Source organism: Macrotis lagotis, chromosome 5 (genome assembly GCF_037893015.1).
Source record: "Macrotis lagotis isolate mMagLag1 chromosome 5, bilby.v1.9.chrom.fasta, whole genome shotgun sequence".
NCBI classification, from domain to species: domain Eukaryota; kingdom Metazoa; phylum Chordata; class Mammalia; order Peramelemorphia; family Peramelidae; genus Macrotis; species Macrotis lagotis.
The window spans coordinates 247,048,165-247,069,977 of record NC_133662.1 but is presented as its reverse complement, the minus strand read 5'-3'; the positions used below and the strand labels follow the sequence as shown (position 1 = coordinate 247,069,977).

At 44.9% G+C, this 21,813-nt stretch overlaps 1 protein-coding gene across 1 annotated transcript in view; it reads left to right on the top strand.

Annotated features, from left to right (window-relative positions):
* The first annotated feature begins 3,190 nt into the window (after positions 1 to 3,190).
* VKORC1L1 (vitamin K epoxide reductase complex subunit 1 like 1) overlaps positions 3,191 to 21,813 on the top strand; it is a 53,557-nt gene continuing 34,934 nt past the window's right edge. The window contains exon 1 of the mRNA XM_074189312.1: positions 3,191 to 3,427. Within this exon, the coding sequence (XP_074045413.1) occupies positions 3,237 to 3,427 (191 nt within the window). The 5' untranslated portion in view covers positions 3,191 to 3,236. The remainder of the gene's footprint in view (positions 3,428 to 21,813) is intronic.

Sequence of the window (21,813 nt, the reverse complement as noted above, 5' to 3'; positions counted from 1 at the left end):
TATAGAAATATTTTTCCGAACTGATATGGAGTCAAGAATCCAGATCCTTAACCAAGGCCTGGGAAGAACTGTGAAACCAGGCAATTCCAGTTCTAAAGGGGTTCTCAAAAGGGGTTCTTCTCTAAAGACATCTAAGACAAGGACTACATAAATATCCAATGTGAGGGACAAAGGATGAAGAGGATACACTTCATCCTCTGAAATGAGCAAGGTTCTTGGGAATCTCCAAGTCCATTGGTGATAACTGGGGATGTAGTTTGGTTCTTTTTTTTCCCCCTAAAGTGTGTCAAAGAATCTGATTTCTATGGCATCTGATAACGGGAATATTTTGTGTTGCCTTCTCCATCTAAGAAGTCTCCTCAGTCTTGGCTTGGTAATTCCTGATTTCATTTGCCAGTCTTCCCAATGACCGGTTACTGTAAGACCACAGACTGAGCCAGTCTTTGAAATGGGTGAAGTGGCAGATGGGGTAGCCAAGGATGATGATGAAATGGACCCTTAATGATGCTTCAGTGAATCAGGAGATACACTGTAATGAGGAAGGATGATAATTAATGTTGCTTATGGCTTAGAATTCTAATAATGAGGACACCAGTAATCTTTCTAGACAGCTTAGGGTTGAAGGTCAGGACCCTGCCATGAGGAAACGAGGAGCTCTGTCTCTTTTATTCCTGATCCACCCCAGGCAGGGGTTGTTCAATCCTTGGGTTTGTTCAATTTGTTTATGCTGGGGGAAAAAGAATATCACACTTACTGTATCTGAGTGGCCAATCAACCAAGAAACTAAATGAAAGAAGAAGAGCTAATTCCCTGGTATATGTCTTGCTTAGAATGGTTCCTTGATGTTATCTTCCTAGAGAGGAAGAAGAACACCACTCAATCATAATTGGTGAGTTTATCACCTATTCATTAAAAAAAAAGAAAACTCTCCCTTCTCCATAACCATAATGTCACCAAAGGATTCTCCTTGGGATGGGGAGATGATGACTAACCATCGGCTGGTCCAGTACCTCTCTGGAGTGGCACTTACTAGGGCAGGAGGAGGATTGTTCCTTATCCTAACAGACAGGCATGTGGAAGGGCAGCTGTCAGCCTCCAACTGATTGCCCCACCCTTAAGTTGACCCTTGCAGGCATTCCCAGTAAAAAAATGTTTGGCAGGCAGCTTTCCCTGAAGGCCCAGTTGGTGGAACCACTGGTCCTGTCTTCCTTATCAACTTAGATTTGGCTTCTGAGGCAGAAGTGAAAAAAGGGAAGAGAACAAACATTTATTAGGCACCTGCTGTGTTAAGCAAAGATGCCCTGTGTACTTTTCAGCTCTTCTCTTTCTTCCTTGACCTCTCTTTTCCTCCCTCTGTCTCCTCTGTTTCTAATGAACCTCCTCGACCAAGTCTCATATATTCATTTACAGATATGCACCCTAAATATAGAAGATGGCAGGGAACCTCAGAAAACTTCATTTGACAGGTCCATTTAAAAGTAGGGCAGTTGTCTGGTCAGCAGGTCCTCCAGATGGTGAGCTCCACCAAGGGGAAAAAGAAGCCTGCTCTCTGAGAGGGTCTGGACCCAACATTTCATCTGGCCAATGCTTTATGGGGGTCTCCCATTAGAATGTGAGGCCCTGGAGGGGAGGCCTTGTATGTTTGCCCTGCTCAGCCCCAGGATCTGGCTCGAGCAGGCCTGAATAAATGGCTGTGGATTGTACAATGGGCAGAAACACAGCAGCTCCTACCTCCAGGGGCTGTTTGGGAGGCTCAGGTGAGGTCAGGTGTAGAAAGCTGAGTAAGGGAGGAGATCCCTGCAGGTCTGGGGCCCGGGGAGGTGATCTCAGAGGGAGGCTCTAGGCTTCTTGCAGGGGAGCTGGGACTTGAAGGGAGCCAGGGCTGGGGGGGGTGGGCATCAGAACCAGAAGACCAGGGTCACTGGATGCCCGGGGAAGGTGAGTAGGATTCTGGGACTTTGCAAGGGCTGAAGAGCTGGTGAGCGATGGAGGCAGGGCCCGGGTCTGGCTCCCCTGTCCCTTGGGGGTGAAGGTGCCCAAGGACCAAGGCGGAACTGCTCTGGAGGGGGAGGGGCCTGGGATGCTCTGCACCTGGAGGGGGAGGGAGGGGAGGGGGCACTAGGGATGCTCTGAACCTGGAGGATGGGGGAGGGGGGGGGAGGGAGGGGAGGGGGCACTGGGGATGCTCTGAACTTGGAGGACGGGGGAGGGGGAGGGAGGGGAGGGGGCAGTGGGGATGCTCTGAACTTGGAGGACGGGGGAGGGGGAGGGAGGGGAGGGGGCACTGGGGATGCTCTGAACTTGGAGGACGGGGGAGGGGGAGGGAGGGGAGGGGGCACTGGGGATGCTCTGAACTTGGAGGATGGGGAGGGGGCACTGGGGATGCTCTGCACCTGGAGGGTGGGGGAGGGGAGGGAGGGGAGGGGGCACTGGGGATGCTCTGAACTTGGAGGACGGGGGAGGGGGAGGGAGGGGAGGGGGCACTGGGGATGCTCTGAACTTGGAGGACGGGGGAGGGGGAGGGAGGGGAGGGGGCACTGGGGATGCTCTGAACTTGGAGGATGGGGAGGGGGCACTGGGGATGCTCTGCACCTGGAGGGTGGGGGAGGGGAGGAGGCGCAGGGAGCGGGGCGGCAGGAGAACGCTCTTCCCGGGCAGGAGGCCGGGCCGGCGGCCCCGGGGTCAGCGCTCGGCTCTGGGCGCGGCCTCAGTGAGCCCCCTCCCGGGCCCGGGCGCCGCCGTGGCAGCGGGGTCGGGCCCGGAGCCCCTGGGGCGCGGCGCCGCCCCGCCCCCGCCCCGCCTCTCCTTCCCGAAGGCGGAGCCCGGGTTGGCTGCAGCGGCCGGGGGCGGGCCGGGGGCGGGGCGCGGGGGGCGGGGCGCGCGCTGCCTCCTCCCCCTCCCCGGCCGGCCCGGCCCGTCCGCACGCCGTCAGGGGGCGGGGCCCGGCGGCGGCGGCTGAGCCAATGGTGCGCGGTGGCGTGCGGCGGCGGCGGCGGCGGCGGCGGCGGCAACGGCGGCCGCGGCGGAGGCGGTAGAGGCGGCGGCGGCGGCGGCGGCGCGGCCGGGGAGGCGGCGGCGGGGCGGGGCGGGGCGGGGGCCGGCGCTGGGCTCGGCCTGAGGCTGGATCGGGCCCGGCGGGCGGCGGCGGCGGCGGCGGTGGCTGAGACGGAGGGCAGCGGCGGCTGAGGCGGCGGCGGCGGCGGCGGCGGCGGCCGAGGAGGATCGGGCGGCGGAAGATGGCGGCGCCCGTGCTGCGGGTGTCGGTGCCGCGCTGGGAGCGGGCGGCCCGGTGCGCCGTGTGCGCCGCCGGCATCCTGCTGTCCCTGTACGCCTACCACGTGGAGCGCGAGAAGGAGCGGGACCCCGCGGCGCGGGCCCTGTGCGACCTGGGGCCCTGGGTGCGCTGCTCCGCCGCCCTGTCCTCCAGGTAGGGGCCGGGCCGGGCGGGGCCGCCGCGCGCAGGTGGGGGCTCGGGGGCCCCCCGCGGCCGTGACCTTGCGGGGCCGGCCTTCCGCGCCCCCTCGCCGGGGGGCCCCGTGAAGGAGCCCCCGGGGGCCGGGCCGGGGCCCCCTCCTGCCGGTGGAGGCGGCGCCGCCGCAGCCCGGCGCTCGGGGGCCGGGTCCTGGAGGGAGGCGGCCGCCCATGTCGCCGGGGCCGGGGCCCGGCTCGGAGCTCCCCGGGCGCCCCGGGCCTGGCCGGCCTTGTGTGGGACTCGCCGGGCCCCTCCGCCCCGAGCCCGGGGAACTTCGGGGTCCGGCCCGGCCCGGGGCCGCCAAGGCCACGGGGGCCCGTAGGTGTATGAGGGCCGCGCGCTTGGGAAGTACCTGGAGGTGACTTCACTTGTCCTAGCGACGCAGGCCAAGGGAGCTGAGAGAGCCCGGCAGCCCCTTTTCGGTTTATTTCCTTAAAGCAGTTTGGAGAATTGAGAAACTTTGATAAATTCTGCAGAAGGGACCGGAGTGAATGTGGCTCAGAGATGTCAGGTTGCCAAGGGAGGGCTAGCCCCCGGCACATTGGAAAGCCTCTGTTTCCTCCCCCAGTTGTCTGATTCAGGTGGTGGCATCCTGCAGAAGTAGCAACGATATCAGCTAATATAGAAAGCGGGCAGCTCTTGATTAGACTCCTAGAATTGAGGGAGGAGAGGTGAGGATTAATGAGGAGTCTGGCAGAGTTCTTTTTCCTTCTCCATCCATCATTAACTCATGTGATGTGGACTTGCTTAACCTCTCCATCTCAGTTTCTGCTGTCGGTATGCAGTCAGATAAGGATGATTAGGGATTAGAAAGATTCCCAAGGGTTTTTTTTTTGGTATTTTTTTTTAACAGCATAATAGGTAGTCTACAAAGCCAACTTTTCTTTTTGCATATTGATGGTACAGATAACCTTTGTGGAGGGTGCGGGATGAATCCTAGAATCTTCAGGGTTTTGTTTTTTTGTTTGCTTCTTTGCAAGGCCATGGGGTTAAGTGGCTTGCCCAAGGCCACACAGCTAGGTCATTATGAAGTGTCTGAGGTCAGATTTGAACTCAGGTCCTCCTGACTCCAGAGCCACCTAGCCACCCCTGAATCTTGAGTTTTTCAGGTTTTTCTTTCTTAAGATGACAAGATATCCACATTGAATTTTAATTGTTCCTGGACTGTTCAATTACTACTCCTATATAAGAATATAGCCAAAGGCCACATAAAACAAAAATAAGATTTCGTGGGTTATATCTAAATCACTTTATATAAAAACAGGTCCAAGTGCTCTGCCTCCTGAGAGAATACAACTGGGACAGATGAGACAATTTTGCAGTGCCTCAAGACAGTCTTGGAAATAGTTTTCAGAATGGTTAGTTCCATAGAAAATTTCTTTGGATTGCAAAATTTGTATTGGATTAGTCATCTCCATATTTTGCCCAAAGTAATAGGAAGGGAAAGTGTGTGATACATTAAAATCCTTTTGGGATGGGTGCCCAATTCGGTGAACATCATGATTAGAAAAGAATTGAGGCCTAAGGAGGTGAATAACAGTAATATTAATGATAGCTTATTTAATAGATTGGCATAACATTTGAGCTCTCTTTGACTTGATAGTCAGGACCAGAGCTAATCAACCACAACTAAAATTATTTGAAGGCCTTTTCCCTGTGGAGCCAGTTCTAATTAAGTGCCTACCAGTCCCTGGGAATAAAAGGACAAAAATGAAACCATACTTGTCCTCAAGGAACATCTATTTTATTGTGGGGGGAGAGAGCAATTCAAATGAAGTGTCAAGTAATTTGGGAGAGAGGAAGGCTGGTAGAGGCAGTTACAGTTTGGAGCATCAGGAAAGACCTCCTGTAGTGGAGAAGCTGGGAGCATAGCTGGTTTCTGGGTCCACCTCAATGTGAACTGGAGGCATCATGGCAAAGTAGATATTGGCAGAGTAGCTGGAGGAGCCGGCCCAGGAGGCCAGACAGAGGGGCTTCAAGTGCCACCTCTGCTACCTGCTTTGGCAGCCTTATCTGCAGCTAAGACCAACTTAGAGCGTTGCTTCTCTGCAGTGAGGTGGTTCCTGACACCAGCAGAGCCACAGAGCCAGGTTTCTTTTAAAAAAGCCCTTGCTGGGGAATTCCAATTTGGAGCAAGGTGTTGTGGCAGTCTGACTGGTTGATGGATTCCTTCTCAGGATAATGTTTATACGGAATTGGAAGGAATGCTAAAAAATCAGAAGTTAGTCATGATGTAATTTTTTCCTCATCTGAGTTTACAGACCCCTGAAATCTATCGATGAACCCCAGTTTAAGAATCTCTGACCTAAAGTCAGGAACACCTGAGTTCCAGTTCTACTTCAGATATTAGAAGTTGATCCTGGGCAGGTCACTTATCCTCTGTTATTCTTTAGTTTCCTCATATGTAAATTGAGGGAGTTGGACTGGGAGTTTCTTCCAACTCTTAACTAAATATGTGATCCCATGAAACTAGAAATACTTGTTCTAGTATTTAATTTAGATAAAAATTAATTTAAAATCTACATATGCATAGATATGGATATAAATATGTATGTATAAAATATACATATGTATATCACTCTTACATAATCCTTGTTTCTTTTTTTTTTTTTTGCAAGGCAAACGGGGTTAAGTGGCTTGCCCAAGGCCACACAGCTAGGTAATTGTAAGTGTCTGAGACCTAGTTTGAACCCAGGTACTCCTGACTCCAGGGCCGGTGCTTTATCCACTGTGCCACCTAGCCAACCCGATCCTTGTTTCTTGATATGAAAACTAGAGGAAAAAAAAAAAGACAAGGATTCAACACTTTTCTTGTTAGGAGACTTAAATGAGAAGGGAACTGAGGTCATAGAGAGAAATCTCTAAGTGCAAAGAACTCCCAGCCTACTTGGCTTCATCTTTCCATTGAGGGGCTTGAAGAGATCAGTTGATTTGCCCAACCTAATTTCCTTGGAGGGAAATATGCAGGGTGGGATTGGAAGGACTGACCTCTGACCCTAAAGCCAGGACTCTTTCCACTGTACAGAATCATAGTGTCTCTGTTTTCTTAACTTTAGTTGGTTTTCAAGGCCTACTGTGTCCCACTGACATGGATATAATGAAGAAACTCTATAGAACAAAGGTTTGATTTCTTGGGTTCACTGCATTTCAGAATTTGTCTTTTCGGGAATCTTTTCCTTTATTCAGTTGTCATTCAAAAACAGCAGTCTGATATATAACATAGCTTCAACCATTGAAAGGAGGAGTCACACTCAATATTTTATCATTTCTCTAGAAAGAGTATTGGAATAATCCTATTGCTTTCCAGTTTTATTATACTTTATAACCATAATCTTTGCAAATAGATATTTGATGCCTGTCTCTTCTTCTTGCTTTATCTGGAACTACTTTCTGAGTTAGTCAATTTGGTTCACTTTTATTTCAAAAAAACCCAAACCTTTCAATTTGTACAGAACATCCAAATGAAGTATTTTATTTTACCCTTATAATAACCTCGTGAGGCAGGTAGGACAAATCTTATCCTTTTTTTTTTTTCAGATGGGAAAATAGAACTCACAGCTTAGCCTGTTATTGTAGCAAGTTGTTAGCAATCCTTGAAACTAGGATTCCTGGAATTGCTAATTGAAAATATGCTAATGCTATATTATGTAGATTTAAGTAATTGGCAACCTTGGTCTTTAGAGGAGTTACTTTTTATAAATAGAAAGCCACGTACTAGGTTAGACCTATATTATCATTGCTCTGGACCATGTGATGCTTGGTATAGTAAAATGGAGATTTCGAATCCTCATCTTTCATGAATTCTCCATGTCAGTAGGTGATCGACCCACAGGGAATGGTGATCCCTAGTTATGAGTTTTAAGCAATACCTTTAATCATGGGATCTAAATGAGAAATCACTGCCCATTCATCACTAGTAGGACAAAAGTGTCCTTGAAACATGCAGGGTCCAATGAACTTCCTAGCTATGAAGTGGATCAGGTTTGATAGCCATGGAAGATCTTTGGATCTTAAGCTCTAGGCCAGGACTGCCCTGGTGTCCCTGTAAGGACTTTTCTCCCAGGAGGAGGAGGAGGGCATGAATTTTTAACTTTTCTGAAGAGGAGGAAATTGAGGTTCAGGATTAAATGACCTACCCATTTCTCACACTTTGGTTAAAGAGCATAACTGGAGGACTAGAGAAGTCGTGTCAAATAGAACTCAAAAGTAGACATTGGAAACACTGATCCATACAGAAGGATTGGTCTGCTTCATATTGACTTAGTTTTGAAATGTAATATTTTGTGTGATTTATTGTATTCTTAATTTATTAAATATTTCCATTATATTTTGATCAATTTAAATTTTATAATTCAATTTATACTCCAGTTGCCCACTTCAGCACAGTGTTGAAATCCTCTAGACAAGAGGACTCAAATATATAAATAGACCATGAAGAGTGGAAAGAGCAGTGGATTTGGAGTCAAGAGAACTGGATTTGAATTTGGGCTCTACTACTATGAACTTGGAAATGTTGTTTACCCTTTTCTAGGCTTTTTCCCTTATCTTTAAAATGCAGGTCATTTGCACCCTCATTTTGCAGATTAAAATACTGCAGCTTTACCCGTACCCTTCCAGTTGGTGCAGATAATAAAAGATGGAAATAATGTTGGAGGGCTTGTAGGAATATAGGCAGGTACACGATTGATTGAACTGTGAAAAATCCGAACCATTCTGGAAAACATTTTGAATTTATGGGAGAAAAGTCATGGCTATTCCTATGTTTTGGCTCATCATCCATCCCTCCGTTGGGTTTTTATATACTCCAAAAGACAGGAAAATCTTGTAGATTTCAAAATATTCATAGTAGAAGTTAGTAGAAATTGGGGAGAAAAAGCATCAGTGATGCTGGTGGGGTGATGAATGACTGAACACATCAATACTTGAAATGGTTTGAAATATTATTGTGTCTCAAGAAATGAGAGTTTAGAGAAACATGGACTGACTATGAAATGTTATAGAGTGACTACAGCAGAACTAGGAGAGAAGTAGGCCCAATGATGAAAGTAACCTGACCCAGATTAAATCCTGTAACTAACAGTGGTTTCAAAGGTCAAAGGATGAAATAATCCCTGCTTCTCCATATATAGAGAAGATTGGGATGACAGGTGCTGAGGCTTGGTATACTCTGACAAATGTGGTTGTGGTGAGGGTTGGATATAGTTAAATTGTTTTCTTCTGTACCTCTGGAAATGATTTTTTTTAAAAAAAAAGACATCAATAAACCTTAAAAATTTAAGGGGAGACTGGATAGATGACTTCCAATTTCCTTTCCAGCTCCTCCTTAGTCCTACAATCTTTTAAGTCCCATGTTCTCCATACCTCTTCTGCTGTTAAACTTCCAGCTGTTCCTGGAGCTCATCAGACTGTTGTCTTCCACCAACAGGCACAAGTCTTGTCTGGGTCTGGAATGTGCAGCCGCACCCACTTGACCACATGATCCTCTGCTCAGGTGCCGCCACTTTCTTCCTAAAAGCCTTCCTGGAGGAAAGTATCTTTCTTTCCTTTGATTTTGGGAAGGGGCTTATCTGGATCTCTCCTTTGATCTATCCATCAGTCAGTTGCCTTGTTTTGTGTATCTATGTTCAAGTAACCCAAGAGCTTTTTAAGACGATTTGCGCAGTCTGGTCCTCATCCCTGCAATTCACTCCTTTGCTTCTACCACATAGAGCTTGTTGCTTCCTTTATGTCTCATCTTCAGTGTCTACTCTTCTATTACCCCTACACTAATATCACAGTTGTCTAGTGCTTTACTGGAAGGCACTCATTTATTTTATTTTTAAAAAATAAAATGCCTTAAATCCAAATCACTTTGATTCTTAATTGTTTGGCCAATAATAGGTTCCAGCCCAAGTCTCACTTGATCATTGTTGCCACTGGATCCAGATGGCTACAGAGGAGAGAGTGAGGTTGGTGATACTGCACAGCCCTCCCTCATTTAAATCCAGTTAACTTTCAAGACATGGCATCTCCTTCCTGATGTCATCGTCCTCTTCAAGAGCAAAGAACAAACGACAACCTGTAAAATAGTAGTAGCTGCCCCAATGGGGACCCAGCTGACCAGTTCTAGTTGGGCCATGATGCTTCTTCTTTCCTTCTTTTCATTCTTCCTCCTTTCTTTTCTTCCTTTCTCCCTCCCTCGTTTCTTTCCTTATTTTTCTTCTTTCCTCTCTCCTTTTCCCCTTCCTTCCTTCCTCCCTTCCTTCATTTGTCCAATGGTGGTGACAGATATTACCATTATCTATTTACCCTGAGTTTTGTCGCAGGAGAAAGATTTCTTCATTTTTATTGTGCCGGAGCATGCTAATCTTATCTTCCCATATTTCAATGTATTTATTTTGATAATTATGGTAATTCCTTATATCTATGTGCAGCAGTTTACTAGGCTATTCCCAGTCATTGCAATTTCCAGTAGTTGGATACAGGAAATCACTGACTTTTGCGAATGAATTTGTTTTTAGGAGGCGGCCAGACATTTGAAATAAAGTAAAAGAATGTTGTGAAGGGTGGATAATGCTATTTGGGAGCAAAACCAAGGTTTGGTTCTAAAGTGAGACTGACTTTCTTTGTGAGGCTTAAACTGGCTTTGAATGCCGTTCCACACAGGGAGCCACAGGTATTTTACACATCATTTGAAGATTTGTAGTTCCTATGGTGACTACTCAGAAGGTCCAAAATTCTTCTAGTTCTCCAAGTTCACAAATTCCCAGCGATCATTTTGCAAAGAGCAATCCAATAATGCCTTGTTTACTTCATCGGCAAGGCTTCGACAGGTCAGGTAGGTGCACTGTGTTAGGTCCATGGTATACCCAGACAAATTAGAATAATGCCTGCCTTCAAGAAGCATCCATTTTCTGAAGCATCTTGCTCTTATTTTAGATAGAGATAGAGACATCTGTGCATGTATGTATATAAATATGTATGTAGGTAGATAGATAATTATATAAATGTATATCTAAGAACCTGAAGAAAAATACAAAAAAATTAGCTAAGAAAGAAGGGAGAACATGAGCAGTCGGGGCCTCAGGAGAGACATTCTGCAGGAAATAGTGCTTTTTGCCTCATGAATGGAGAGAAAGACTGGTATGAGGTGGGAGTACATGGGGGGTTGGTACAGAGGTGCGAAGGTAGAGGAACAGGAGAAGGAGCCTTAAAGAAAAGGTGACTTAGCAGAACCGTACAGCGGGGAGAGAGGACTCATATTTAATGAGGCTGGAAAGATATGGTGGGGTCAGAGTTTAAAGAGCTTTAAAAACCAAACAGGAGTATATGTGTTATCTTAGAGGAAACCAATGGAGTTGAGTAGAAGAAATCACATGGTCAGAGCTGGGCTGAAGGAAAATCACTTTGTCATCTGTAGAGAAGATTAATTGGAATGGGGAAGAAAGAGACTTGAACCAGATTAATTTGAAAGGCCTTTCAGTAGTCCAGTCAAGAGGAAATGACTGTTCAAACTAAAGGGACCAGAGGTGGGAGGCGTGGGGGTTTTGTTGTTCGTTGGTCTATTTCTGTCATGTCTGACCCCATTTGGGCTTTTCTTGGCAGAGATATCGGGATGGTTTGCCATTTCCTTTCTAGCTCATCTGATAGATGAGGAAACTGAGGCAAATTGAATTAAGTGACTTGCCCAGCAAGTAAGTGATTGAGGGCAGATTTGTATTCAGGTCCTCCTGATTCTGGGCCTGATTCTCTATCCACTTTGTAGTGGTGGAAATGAAAAAATTGGCAATTAATTCACTGTATGGAGGTGAGAGAGAGTGTGAGGAATAGAAGATAATTCCAGGTTTGTAACTTGAAAATCTGGCCAAATCCTGTGTCTTCAACACAAAGAGGGAAATTTAGAAGAGAAGTAGGTTTTGGATCTCCTGAGTTTGAGATGCCCAATAAGCAATTGGAGATTCAGGACTGAAGCTCATGGAGGAAGAAAGGGTAGGAATTGTCTTTGTAGAGTTAGGAAGTGATGAGGTTGTGAGGATCTCTTCACTCAGCATAGAGAGAGAGAGGGAGAGAGAGAGACAGAGAGAAGAAATGAGGGCCCAGGAAAGAGTTTTGATAAGGACACTAGAAAGAATGGTCAGAGAGGAGGAGAACCAGGAGCAAGGAGTGTTACAAAAAGGAAAGAGGATGAGTGGTTGTAGCAAAGGTGGCAGAGATTTAAAGAATTGCTGAGAACTGAGGAAAAGATCATATTTGGCAGTTAAGTTATGGAAATTGAAGAGATCAGTTTCAGTTGAGTGATGGAGTCAGGAACCAGATTGTAAAGGAATTAGGAAATAAGTGCAATGAGTATAAATGGCTCTTTCTAGAAGGGGCAAGAGAGAACTTGATAACTTGAGGCCATAGTTGTGACTAGTGAAGGTTTTTTAAGGAGTGAAGGGAACTTGGATCTATTTGAAGCAGTAGGAAAGGCATGAATGAATGATTGAGGGAGCAATTGCTGGAAAAGAAGGGAGGGGAAGAGATCAAGGGCACACATGTAGGAGTTGGCCTGGCAAGGAGAAGGGCCACCTCTGGAGAGACTTGTAGAAGGAGGGAAGACTTGGGAATGCTCACAGTAAATGGTCTACTTTTTTCTCAGTTAAGTTAAGATTCCAGGTCCTCGACCTCAGCAGGGAGAGTAGGGTGAGGAGAAAGGCATGGGAGGCTGGAGGGGGAAGAGGTTTGGAATAGCTTCTTCTGGGAATGAGATTGCAGTCAATTAGAGAAGAATAAATGAATTGCCTTTCTAAAAATGAGGGTGGGTGTATTATTCTGGGCTCCATTTGGTAGCTTATTGTAGGCAGATTGTAGAAGTAATGCAGGACTAAAGACAAGGGTATGGGAGCCACTCAGGAGTAGGGACCAGTTATGGTGTTGAATTGGTAACTCTTGAGTCAAGACTGGGAAGGAAGGAAAGTGAATTTGAAGTACTGAGGGGTAGAGGAATTGTAGATCTTGGTGAAAATGAAGACTAGGCTTAGGAGGGGTTCAGGCCTAGTGGGGAGAGGCTGGGGAGTAGCAGAGCACTTGTTGACGGTGGGGAGATCCACTTCTGACCATCTCTCTCTTCAGCAAAAGGACAATGGGAGAGCAGACCCTGAGCTCTTCTGAGGCAGCCACAACCAAATTGGCTGCTGAGCTCCTGGAGAAAGGAAGAAGGATGACTCGGCAGCTAGAATGGGGGTGGGAAGTGGGGGACACAACAGTTATAAGACATTTTCATAAATCCTGGTCTCTTGATGCTCCATCTAATTCTCTTTCAACTATACTATGCGACCTGTTTCTTAAAACATAAGTTACATGCAAGTTTACTTTGTATGCTGCAGTATCTACCATTGGCTATCAAAATCTTGATTGACTACATGATGGGGGTCTTAGTGGTGGTATGGTATATTTTAGTTTGTTATCTAGATACTTTGCACTCATATAATTTATTTTAGTTTTTTTTAAGTTAAAGCCACCTAAAACCATTTTCTCCCTTAAAATGAATAACCATACAAAAACCTTTTTGTTTGGTTATCCAGTCAGATGCTGACAGGTCCCTTCATTTCTTTTGTGGGATAATTCTGTGGAATTTCTTAGTAAGTTTATTTGAGTCTAAATTAAAATCATTTCATGATCATTCTACTATTAGAAGCTTCCTACAGCAATGGCTATGTGAATGGTACTGGAGTACAGTATTTTTAACCTTTGCCAACTGACAGCATTAGTGACTAATGCATTTTTGAGAGAAACCAATAGTTGATATAAGTGCTTTCAAAATTAGGAACATATTCTCTTGTGACTCAGAAGAAGTCACCATTATGTGGAGGATTTAAAAGTTCCTCAGCTTCTCAATGCCAGAACCTTGCAGGGAGCTAATAATGTGCTTTGGCTAAAGGGATCATAACTTTAACATCTGATTCAGGGTCTTCTCTTTGAGAAGAGAGAATGAAGACTCATCTCCCCAACCAGACTCTTGGAGGAATATTGATGATCATAGATCATCACTGAAAAACTTGACCAAACAAATGAACGTTTGTTTAAATGCTTGCTGGATTTGAAGTCTCGTGAGTGAGTTCTTGCTCCTAAGGAACATCCTTTCTCCTGGAGGAGGAGGATAGTCACAAATGAATAAATATAGGATGTAGGAAGAGATTTTGAGGAGTCACTGATATATGGGGGAAGCAAAAAGATGGCCTCCTGGCTGAGCATCAAATGAGGCTAGGGTGAGGAGATGGGGAAGTGATTGGAGAACAGTAGCCCAGAGGCCAGTTCAGCTGCAGTTGGTTTTTGCATCTAAAAAACAGATTTAATCCTTATCCTCAGAAATTTGATGTTTAGTACAATTATCCCGTCCACAGTGTGACTTTCCCCAGGTCGGCTTTGATGTATTGTGAGTTAGCAGAAGAAATTAAATGGGAATTCTGGGGGAGTTTACAGAAACTTCAGATGATAGGGCAGACAGCACAGAGCTTATGACTGAATGTTTAACTCAGATTTTACAATAAGTTATCCTAGAAAAGAGAAAGAAAAAAAATTCATATTTCTTGTCTGGTATGATGGGAAAGCCAAAAAATTGTACACAGATTTTCCAGCTCACTGGGGCGTGGCATACCTAACCCCTGTGAAGTGGAAGGAAGAACTGTATAATTCATCTTGTGTCCCCCCCCCCCCCACATTGCTAAATCCTATCAGTTCTGCTTCCATCATATGTTTTGCATGTGTACCCTTCTCTCTGTTCCTTTTGTCCCCACTCTGATTATCTGACTGGTCTTTTATACTTCTCTAATCTTACTGTTTCTGCCTCCCCCTCCAAACTAATCCCTTCTCTGGAGTCCCATGGCCAACACCCTATGTCACACCCTAATCACTTCATATTTGGTCTGTTCCAGTGGTTTGCTCCTGGGTCTCTTGTCCTCCAGTCTCCCCCATTTCAGATTCCTCTTCCACACAACTGCTTAAGGTAGCTCTCTGCTGCCCCTAGGAGAAAATCTAGTCAACTGTTGGTGTCTACAGTCCTTCACCACTTGGCCCACACTTGTTCTTCCATGTGGGTGCTTTACTTCACCACCGTCCCCTTAGCTTTGCCTTCATTGTTGTCTGTGTCCAGAATGTTCTCCTTCCTCACTTCTACTCTCCCAGCATACCCTGATTCCTTCGCGATAGATTGAAAAGTACATCCTTTACATTTGAAAGATGAAGAATCTTAGGGATTAAGTTAATTTTTTTTTCACGTTTACATAGCTCAAAGTTTGACGTTTTTTTTCTTTGACCCAAAGAGCTGGCTCCCAAGTTTAGTAGGAACCTGATGCATTTTTCACCTCTTGAAGAATGAAAACCAAAATGATGATGGTTCACTCGGTCTTGCAGTGGGCTACTGGCTTCCAGTCTTGGTGAAGCTCCAGTTGAGGTCCCTGAGGCTCTACAGAAGAATCTGCTCCCACGTGGCTGGAGTCCCTCTGACTTCTTTATTCCTCTCTATCCATCTCCCTTTGGGGAATTGGAGTCTGAGCTGGAATCCTAGGACCCTGAGCAGACCCCCTCAGACGGGTCTTTGTTCCCTTCCTTCCCTCCTCTGGCAATTGACAGAACCATGCATTATCTCATTGTTGTTGGAGGAGATTGCAGAGCATCTTGTTCAGCCTGCTGATATCCAAGAATCCTCTCAATAATATAGATGGCAAGTTACCATCTACCGTGCCCTTCAAGACTTCCAGGAGGGTGAGTGGGGAGACCCCCTGCCTCCTCCCACTGGCCATTCATGCCCTTTGGGCCTATTCCAAATTGCTAAGAAGTTTTCCCAACCCTAGAGCCTAAAGGTGATTTGGTTGTTTCTAATCTGTCCTCTGGCCTTGAACAAAAGTATCACCCTCTTCCAAATGAGGATGAAAAAACCCTTCTGATACTTTAGGCTGCTGTCATCCTCTCCCTCTCCCTTCTGCATCTGTTCCTTCTTTGGTTCTTAGAGCACATCCTGAAGATGCCTGGTCTTTGGTCACCTCCCCATCTCCTGCTCTGTGTCAAATGTTCTGGGTGACCCTGGAGATAGAAAGACAATCTAGCACCTTCCCTCAAATAGTTTCCATTTGGTGGGGGTGGGAGAAGGAAACAACATGTCCACAGAAGATGAAATGCAAAATATATTGAAATGAATTCCTTGGAGCTGGGATCAGATGAGGCTTCCTCTAGGAGACGACCCTGCAGAGGGTGATAAGGGAGCCCATTCTGGGAATGGGGGACAACCTAGGGAAAGGGGGAGGCAGTGTGCCTAGAATTTCAAACAGTGAAGAGCAGCCATGCACAGTGAATCCGGAGCCAGATTATGAAGGTCTTTGAAAGCCAAAGAGGAGCCTGCAAAAGGCAAGGCCAAAGGAACCCCTGATGCTTCTTGAGTAAGGCAGGGCCTAGCAGGGTGCTTTAGCTGTCTCTTTGGTAACTGTGTGGCCTGGATACAGAGAGACCAATGAAGAGACTCTTGCAGTAATTTGGGTCAGAGGTGATGAGAACTTGAACTAGAATGTTGGCCTTGTGTTGTGAATGGAGAGAAAGGAAGACAGGGGGCCTGTGCTGAGGAGGTAGGATGGGCAAGATTTGGTGAGAGTTTGGCTGTGAGGGAGGAGAAGAGGCACTGTTGGGGACCTGGGTTGTGGGAAGAGTGAAAGAAAGCTAGGGAGATGGCAGACTTTGGGGGAGACAGGAGATAAGGTGCCTAAAGGACATGGTGATGGGCATGGGTCATATAGCCTGGGCACTAGGTGGTTCAGTGGATAGAGGGCTAGGTGTGGAGTCAGGAAGACTTGAGTTCTAATCTGACCTCACATACTTACTGTCACTCAATCCTAATTGCCTCAGTTTCTTCAACTGTTAAATGAGCTGGAGAAGGAAATGGCAAACCGTTCCAGTGTCAATGCCCAGAAAACCCCAGATGGAGTCATAAGGAGTTAGACACGACTGCGACAACTGAACCACCATAATGTTGATGATAAAGGACATGGGTTGTTGGTAATGTAGGGCTGGAGGTGAGCAGAGAGACATCAGGCCACTCCGGCCTGTGAGGGTCCCTCCCCAGTTCTGGTGTCCCAGCTGGGTTGCTCTGCTAGGGGTGTGGTCTGATGAGGGTGTCACCACTGTCTGGGAGCTATTGCCTGGCTCCTTCAGGACTCTCTTGCCATCACGTCAGGGTGGTTGTGGGTCTTGGTAGAGAACTGGCTTGGGAGCCAGGAAGACCTGGCTTCAAGGTCTGCTTCGGACCCTGATTGGATCCCTTGACCACTCAGTGCAGATGCTGCTACTCTTCCCTAGGAGATCACCTTTTTTCACCCATGTGTCAGTGAAATTGTAAGTCTGGGCCCCAGTCCTGTGATGGCAGGAGCTAAGTATGTATGAGAGGGGCCTGTGTGTTTGTGGTCCCTATAGCTGAGACTATCCAGAAGGTCGTTGATGCTGTGGTGAGCTGGAACCTGGCACTTTGTCCCACTCTCTCAGAGAGTTATAGTCACCCCCTCAGTTAGCTTGGTGGTGCTTGACATTGAGCGGTACAAAAGTCTTGTCTTCTCTGGGGAGGGCATCTTACTGGGGTTGGAGCCAAGGCTCCCGGCCTTTTAAAAGCCAACCTGGATGCAGATTGACTCCACCTGATCTTTCTTTGTCAGTCAACAAGCATTCTATGCTTGGAGAAGAGAATTCATTTTTATGCCCGCTCCATTTCCTTTGACTTCCTCCTAGGCTTATTTCTCACTTGTTCCTCTTTGAGGTTAGTGGATTGCTGGGATCCCTTGATCAAGAAAGAACTTTAGAGTGAAATCAACTCCCATTTTAAAAAAATGAGCAGAACCGGCTTCATTTGTAGTTCAAATCTGACCTCTGTTTCTTTGGATTCATTTGAAGATCAATGGAGCCAGTCTCAGACAAAGTTGAGGGTTCTTAAGTCTCTTGAACCCTCTCCCCCTTCTGCACTCTTCTCCTCCATCTCCTTCTCCAAAGGTTACCCCCAAAAATCCTTCTTTCAGAGAAGACTCACACTTTCTCCACTTTGTCTCCTGGTAAAACAGGGAAGAATCCAATAAACACTTTCTAGACTTGGTGATAGCATTGGCTGGTTGTACTTGAATGGGAAACTCTTTAACAAAATTGTTAGCATTTGACCATTTCTAGACATAAGAATTACAAATGCAAGTTTTTCCCCTTGTTAGAATTACAAGTGACAGAAAGCTAGTGCGATAGTTTTGAAGGATCAGAGAGTGGTCCTCTGTATACAACTGTAGAATCTCATCTAGCTGACCTATGACCTTCTTGCTCCCAAGATCAGCATCTGAGAAGCTGCATTTGGGTCTTGGGCTGCCTCTGGGACTGGGCTGAACAAGATGAATTCTTCCCTGAAGTCTCCTGTCTAGGGTCTGTGATTTGCTCTCCTTGCATCCTTACTTTTTGATAGAGACTACCTAGTAGCATGTCGGCATCTTAAGAACTTTTTGACCAGAATGGTGGCAATTTCAAGCCCCCTGTTCTAATGGTCCCTCTCCCCTGGACCTGTCTCATTTTGTCCGGCTCCTTCCTAATACTTTCTGGCTCAGATCTGCACCCAGGACTTCAGAATAGAGCACAGTGACTCTTCTGTCCCTCCTTTTTTCTCTCTTTTGGCTGTTCTGTCATAATGACAAATAACATTAGCCCATCTTGTATGACCCTGACTCAGGGTAAAACTACTGACAATTCTTCTAGATGTAGTGTTTTACAAAGAGAGTCTGAAGGGTCCCAAGACATCGCTAGGATGAACCTGTGTCTGGCCTCTTCCTAGGTACCTGGAGTCATCTCCTTGCCCTCCCCCTTTCCCCATCACTCCCTCATTTCTCTTTGACCCTTTCCCTGCCACTCTTGGCTCAATTTTTACTCTTCTTTCACAAACCTAACTTCTTTTATTTGCCACAAGTCTCTGATTTGTGATGTAAGTTTCTTGGCGTATTTGATTTTAGTTTAGCTTGTGTTTCTTGGTGTTTTTTGGTAGATGTGATGTCAGTGGATCGTAGTTAGAAGGAACCTTAGAGATCATCTGGTACATCCTTTTCATTTGAACAGTAGTGAACCTCAATAAAACCCAAAGAAGGGATTTGTCCAAGAACCCAGAGTTAGGGCTAGAGAACTTGATATCCTGATCTATAGCCATACCTGCTTCCCCTTTACTAACCCCTAACTTAATGAATACATCTTTTTAAAAAATAGAGTAATTATTAATTGTCTATTTCTTTCTGTTTAAGTTTATTTTGTCTCAGGTTATATTGCTTACAATTATCCACATTTGTAAGAAAATTTTTTTTAAGATAGACCTCCTTTTGATGTAAGCAAAATTGCATTCCAAACAAAATAAAATCCCTTGTGTCAAACCTTTAGGCCATGTTGGTCTTGCTGACTTAGCACCCCCTGGCCAATAGGGAGTAACAGGTTGTGTTTCATTGCCTTTGCTCTGGACTTGATAGTTACATCAGGAAATGTCATGGGCCCACTCAGCTGCCAGGACAAATGGGCCCTGCCTGCAGACTCAGAGGAATTGGCTCCCTGCTCTCTGGCCCTGAAATACAGGGGACCCTGACAGTTCCAACCTGCTGATATGGAAAAGGTCTGTTAGGTGGAATTTTTAACCTTATGGGGTTAATCAACTAAGGAATTGGAATAAAATGGTAATAAATTCAATAACATTGGATTTGATTGTTCATCTGTTTGTTAATTGAGGTGGTCTGGAGTCTGAAGACGGTCAGTTTAGAACTAGAGGCTGCTTGGAATTACCTTAACACTGGGCAGGTCGTCATTCCTCTCCCTTGGTCCTGGTGCCTTCATTTCTAAAATATTCACCTCTAAACACCTTTGACTCTAAATTCTTGATCCCTTTTGTTAGCTATGTTTTATTTCAAATTCTAAGATTCAGGTTGTCTAAATTTGTGGGAAATAGTGTGAGATTGGAGGAAATGTGACAAATTTTTTTTTAAATCACATTGTCCAATTTTGCAGTTTTTAAAAATATTGGGTTCAATAAATAAGTTCTGGAGATTCTTATGGTTTCCTGCCCTCCATGGTATAAGCATTTAGCATAGGTTGATTTTATTTTTCTTTTTTGTTTTTTTGCAAGGCAATGGGATTAAGTGTGACATGTCCAAGATCTCTTAGGCTGGTAATTATTGAGTATCTGAGGCGGAATTTGAACTCAGGTCTTCCTGTCTCCAGGGCCAGTACACTGTGCCACCTAGCTGCCCCAAGCACAGGTTAATTTTAATAGAATTTTCATGCCATTATCATATGATTATTCAACATTATTTGATGGTTCCAGAAATGAAAACCATGTTTACAAAAAAAGAATAGCATTGAGTAGAATTGTCCATTCTTGGAGATCTTGGCCAATATCCTTCAATAGCCTTTGCTTGTCCTTCACATTCTCATTAATTTTCTCTGTTGTTCTTTGAAATATAAAACTGCCATTGATAGCTTTTGGGTTTCTATTACTTTCATTTTCCATTTTCCTCTGTTTTGATCCCTTTGTTGATCCCCACCCCCCTCCCCCCCCAGTGCCTTCCCTTATATAGTAGAGAAAAATCATTCAGCAAACATCACCTGCATCCTACATTATCTGTAGTGTCACACCCACATAGGTTCTATTTTTGCAAAGTGAGAGTGAGGTGTTTTTGTCTAGTCCTTCTTTGGAGACTGATTGGTCATTATAATTTCACAGCATTTAATTAAAAATTTATCATCATTCTTTTCATATACATTATTGTAGTGATTGTCTATATTGTTTGCTTGGCTCTGCTTATTTGTTTTGTAATAATTCACTTTTATGTACTTTTCATATCCATTTCTTATGGTACACTTCATTATTTTCTTTTCTTTTTTTTTTATAAGGCAGATGGGGTTAAGTGGCTTGCCCAAGGCCACACAGCTAGGTCATTATTAAGTGTCTGAGGCCAGATTTGAACTCAGGCACTCCTGACTCCAGGGCCGGTGCTCTATCCACTGTGCCACCTAGCTGCCCCCACTTCATTATTTTCACAATTATTTTCACAGATAAGCAATTTATTTAGCTAGTTCCCAAATGATGGACATCTACTTTGTTTCCAGCTTTTTGTTTCCATTAAAAAAAAAAGTTCTGCAATGAATATTTTGATTAGGTGTGGAACACTTTTCTTTCTTTGACCTCTTTGGAATATAAACTTAGTGGTGGAATGTCTGGATCAAAGCTGTGAATCCTTTAATTGCTTGCTTAGTTAGCATAATTCCAATTTGTTTTCCAGAATGGTTGGATCAGATCCCTGTAATTTTGGGCCTCTCTTCCCTACTGCCCTCCCACTCCCCCATCAGACATGGACATTCCATCTTCTGTCGTGACATCTTTGTCAGTATTCATGGTGTCGGGAAACCGTTTGTTGTTTTACTTTTTATTTCCCTAGATGGTGACTCAGAGTGGTATTTGTATGATGTCTAATAGTTGGCATTTCTTTTGAGGACTATTCGTATCCTTTGACCACTTTCCCATTGAGGAATGACTTTTGATCTTATTAATGTAAGCATTTATAACTGCTTCTGTAATAAGTAAATTATATTGATATTGAGGAGAAATCTTGGAATCATTCTGTATACCACTCTTGTACCAGAACATCTCTTTGATCAACTTGCTTGTTAATTGTATTTTTATAATCTGCTGAGAGTGTAACTTGAGTGCTTGTAGTACATTTGGGAAGCAAAGTGGAACCTTTATCACTAAAAGATGGGTTCCTGAATATACTAAGGATAAGAAACTGCCTGCTGTAACAGATTGGTTATTTGTCATTTGTGGTAGCAAACTACTACTGTAGAATTCTTTGAAAGTACAAAGTCAGTATTATAGAGAAAGGGAAGGATTCTTGTATATGACTAGGCCCTTTTTTGTCTACTTAACTCATAGGATCTTGATAAAGTAAAATTGAGGCAAGTAAATAAACCTGAAATTTGGGGTTGTTGGGCAGAATGTTTATATCAGGATTGGTTCCGATTCTTGATTTTTTTTAATGTAAAACCTTCTGAATCCCAGACAAAAATCATTTCAGTATTCTGACAGAGTTGACTTAGAGTGTGTTATAGAAAAAAGTACTACATCCTTAGAGTTTAAATATGATTTTTTTCCATTTTTGTGAGTTGTTTTTTCCACAAATTGTCCTAAAACATATATTATCTGATCTGCTTTGGGAAATAGATGTACTTGAATCATAATTAGTCTAAGTTATCATAATGATAATAAATAATAATAAAATTGTGAATGTTTAACATTTACTATTATTCTAACTAATAACAATAATAGTAATATTTGTTTAAGACACTTA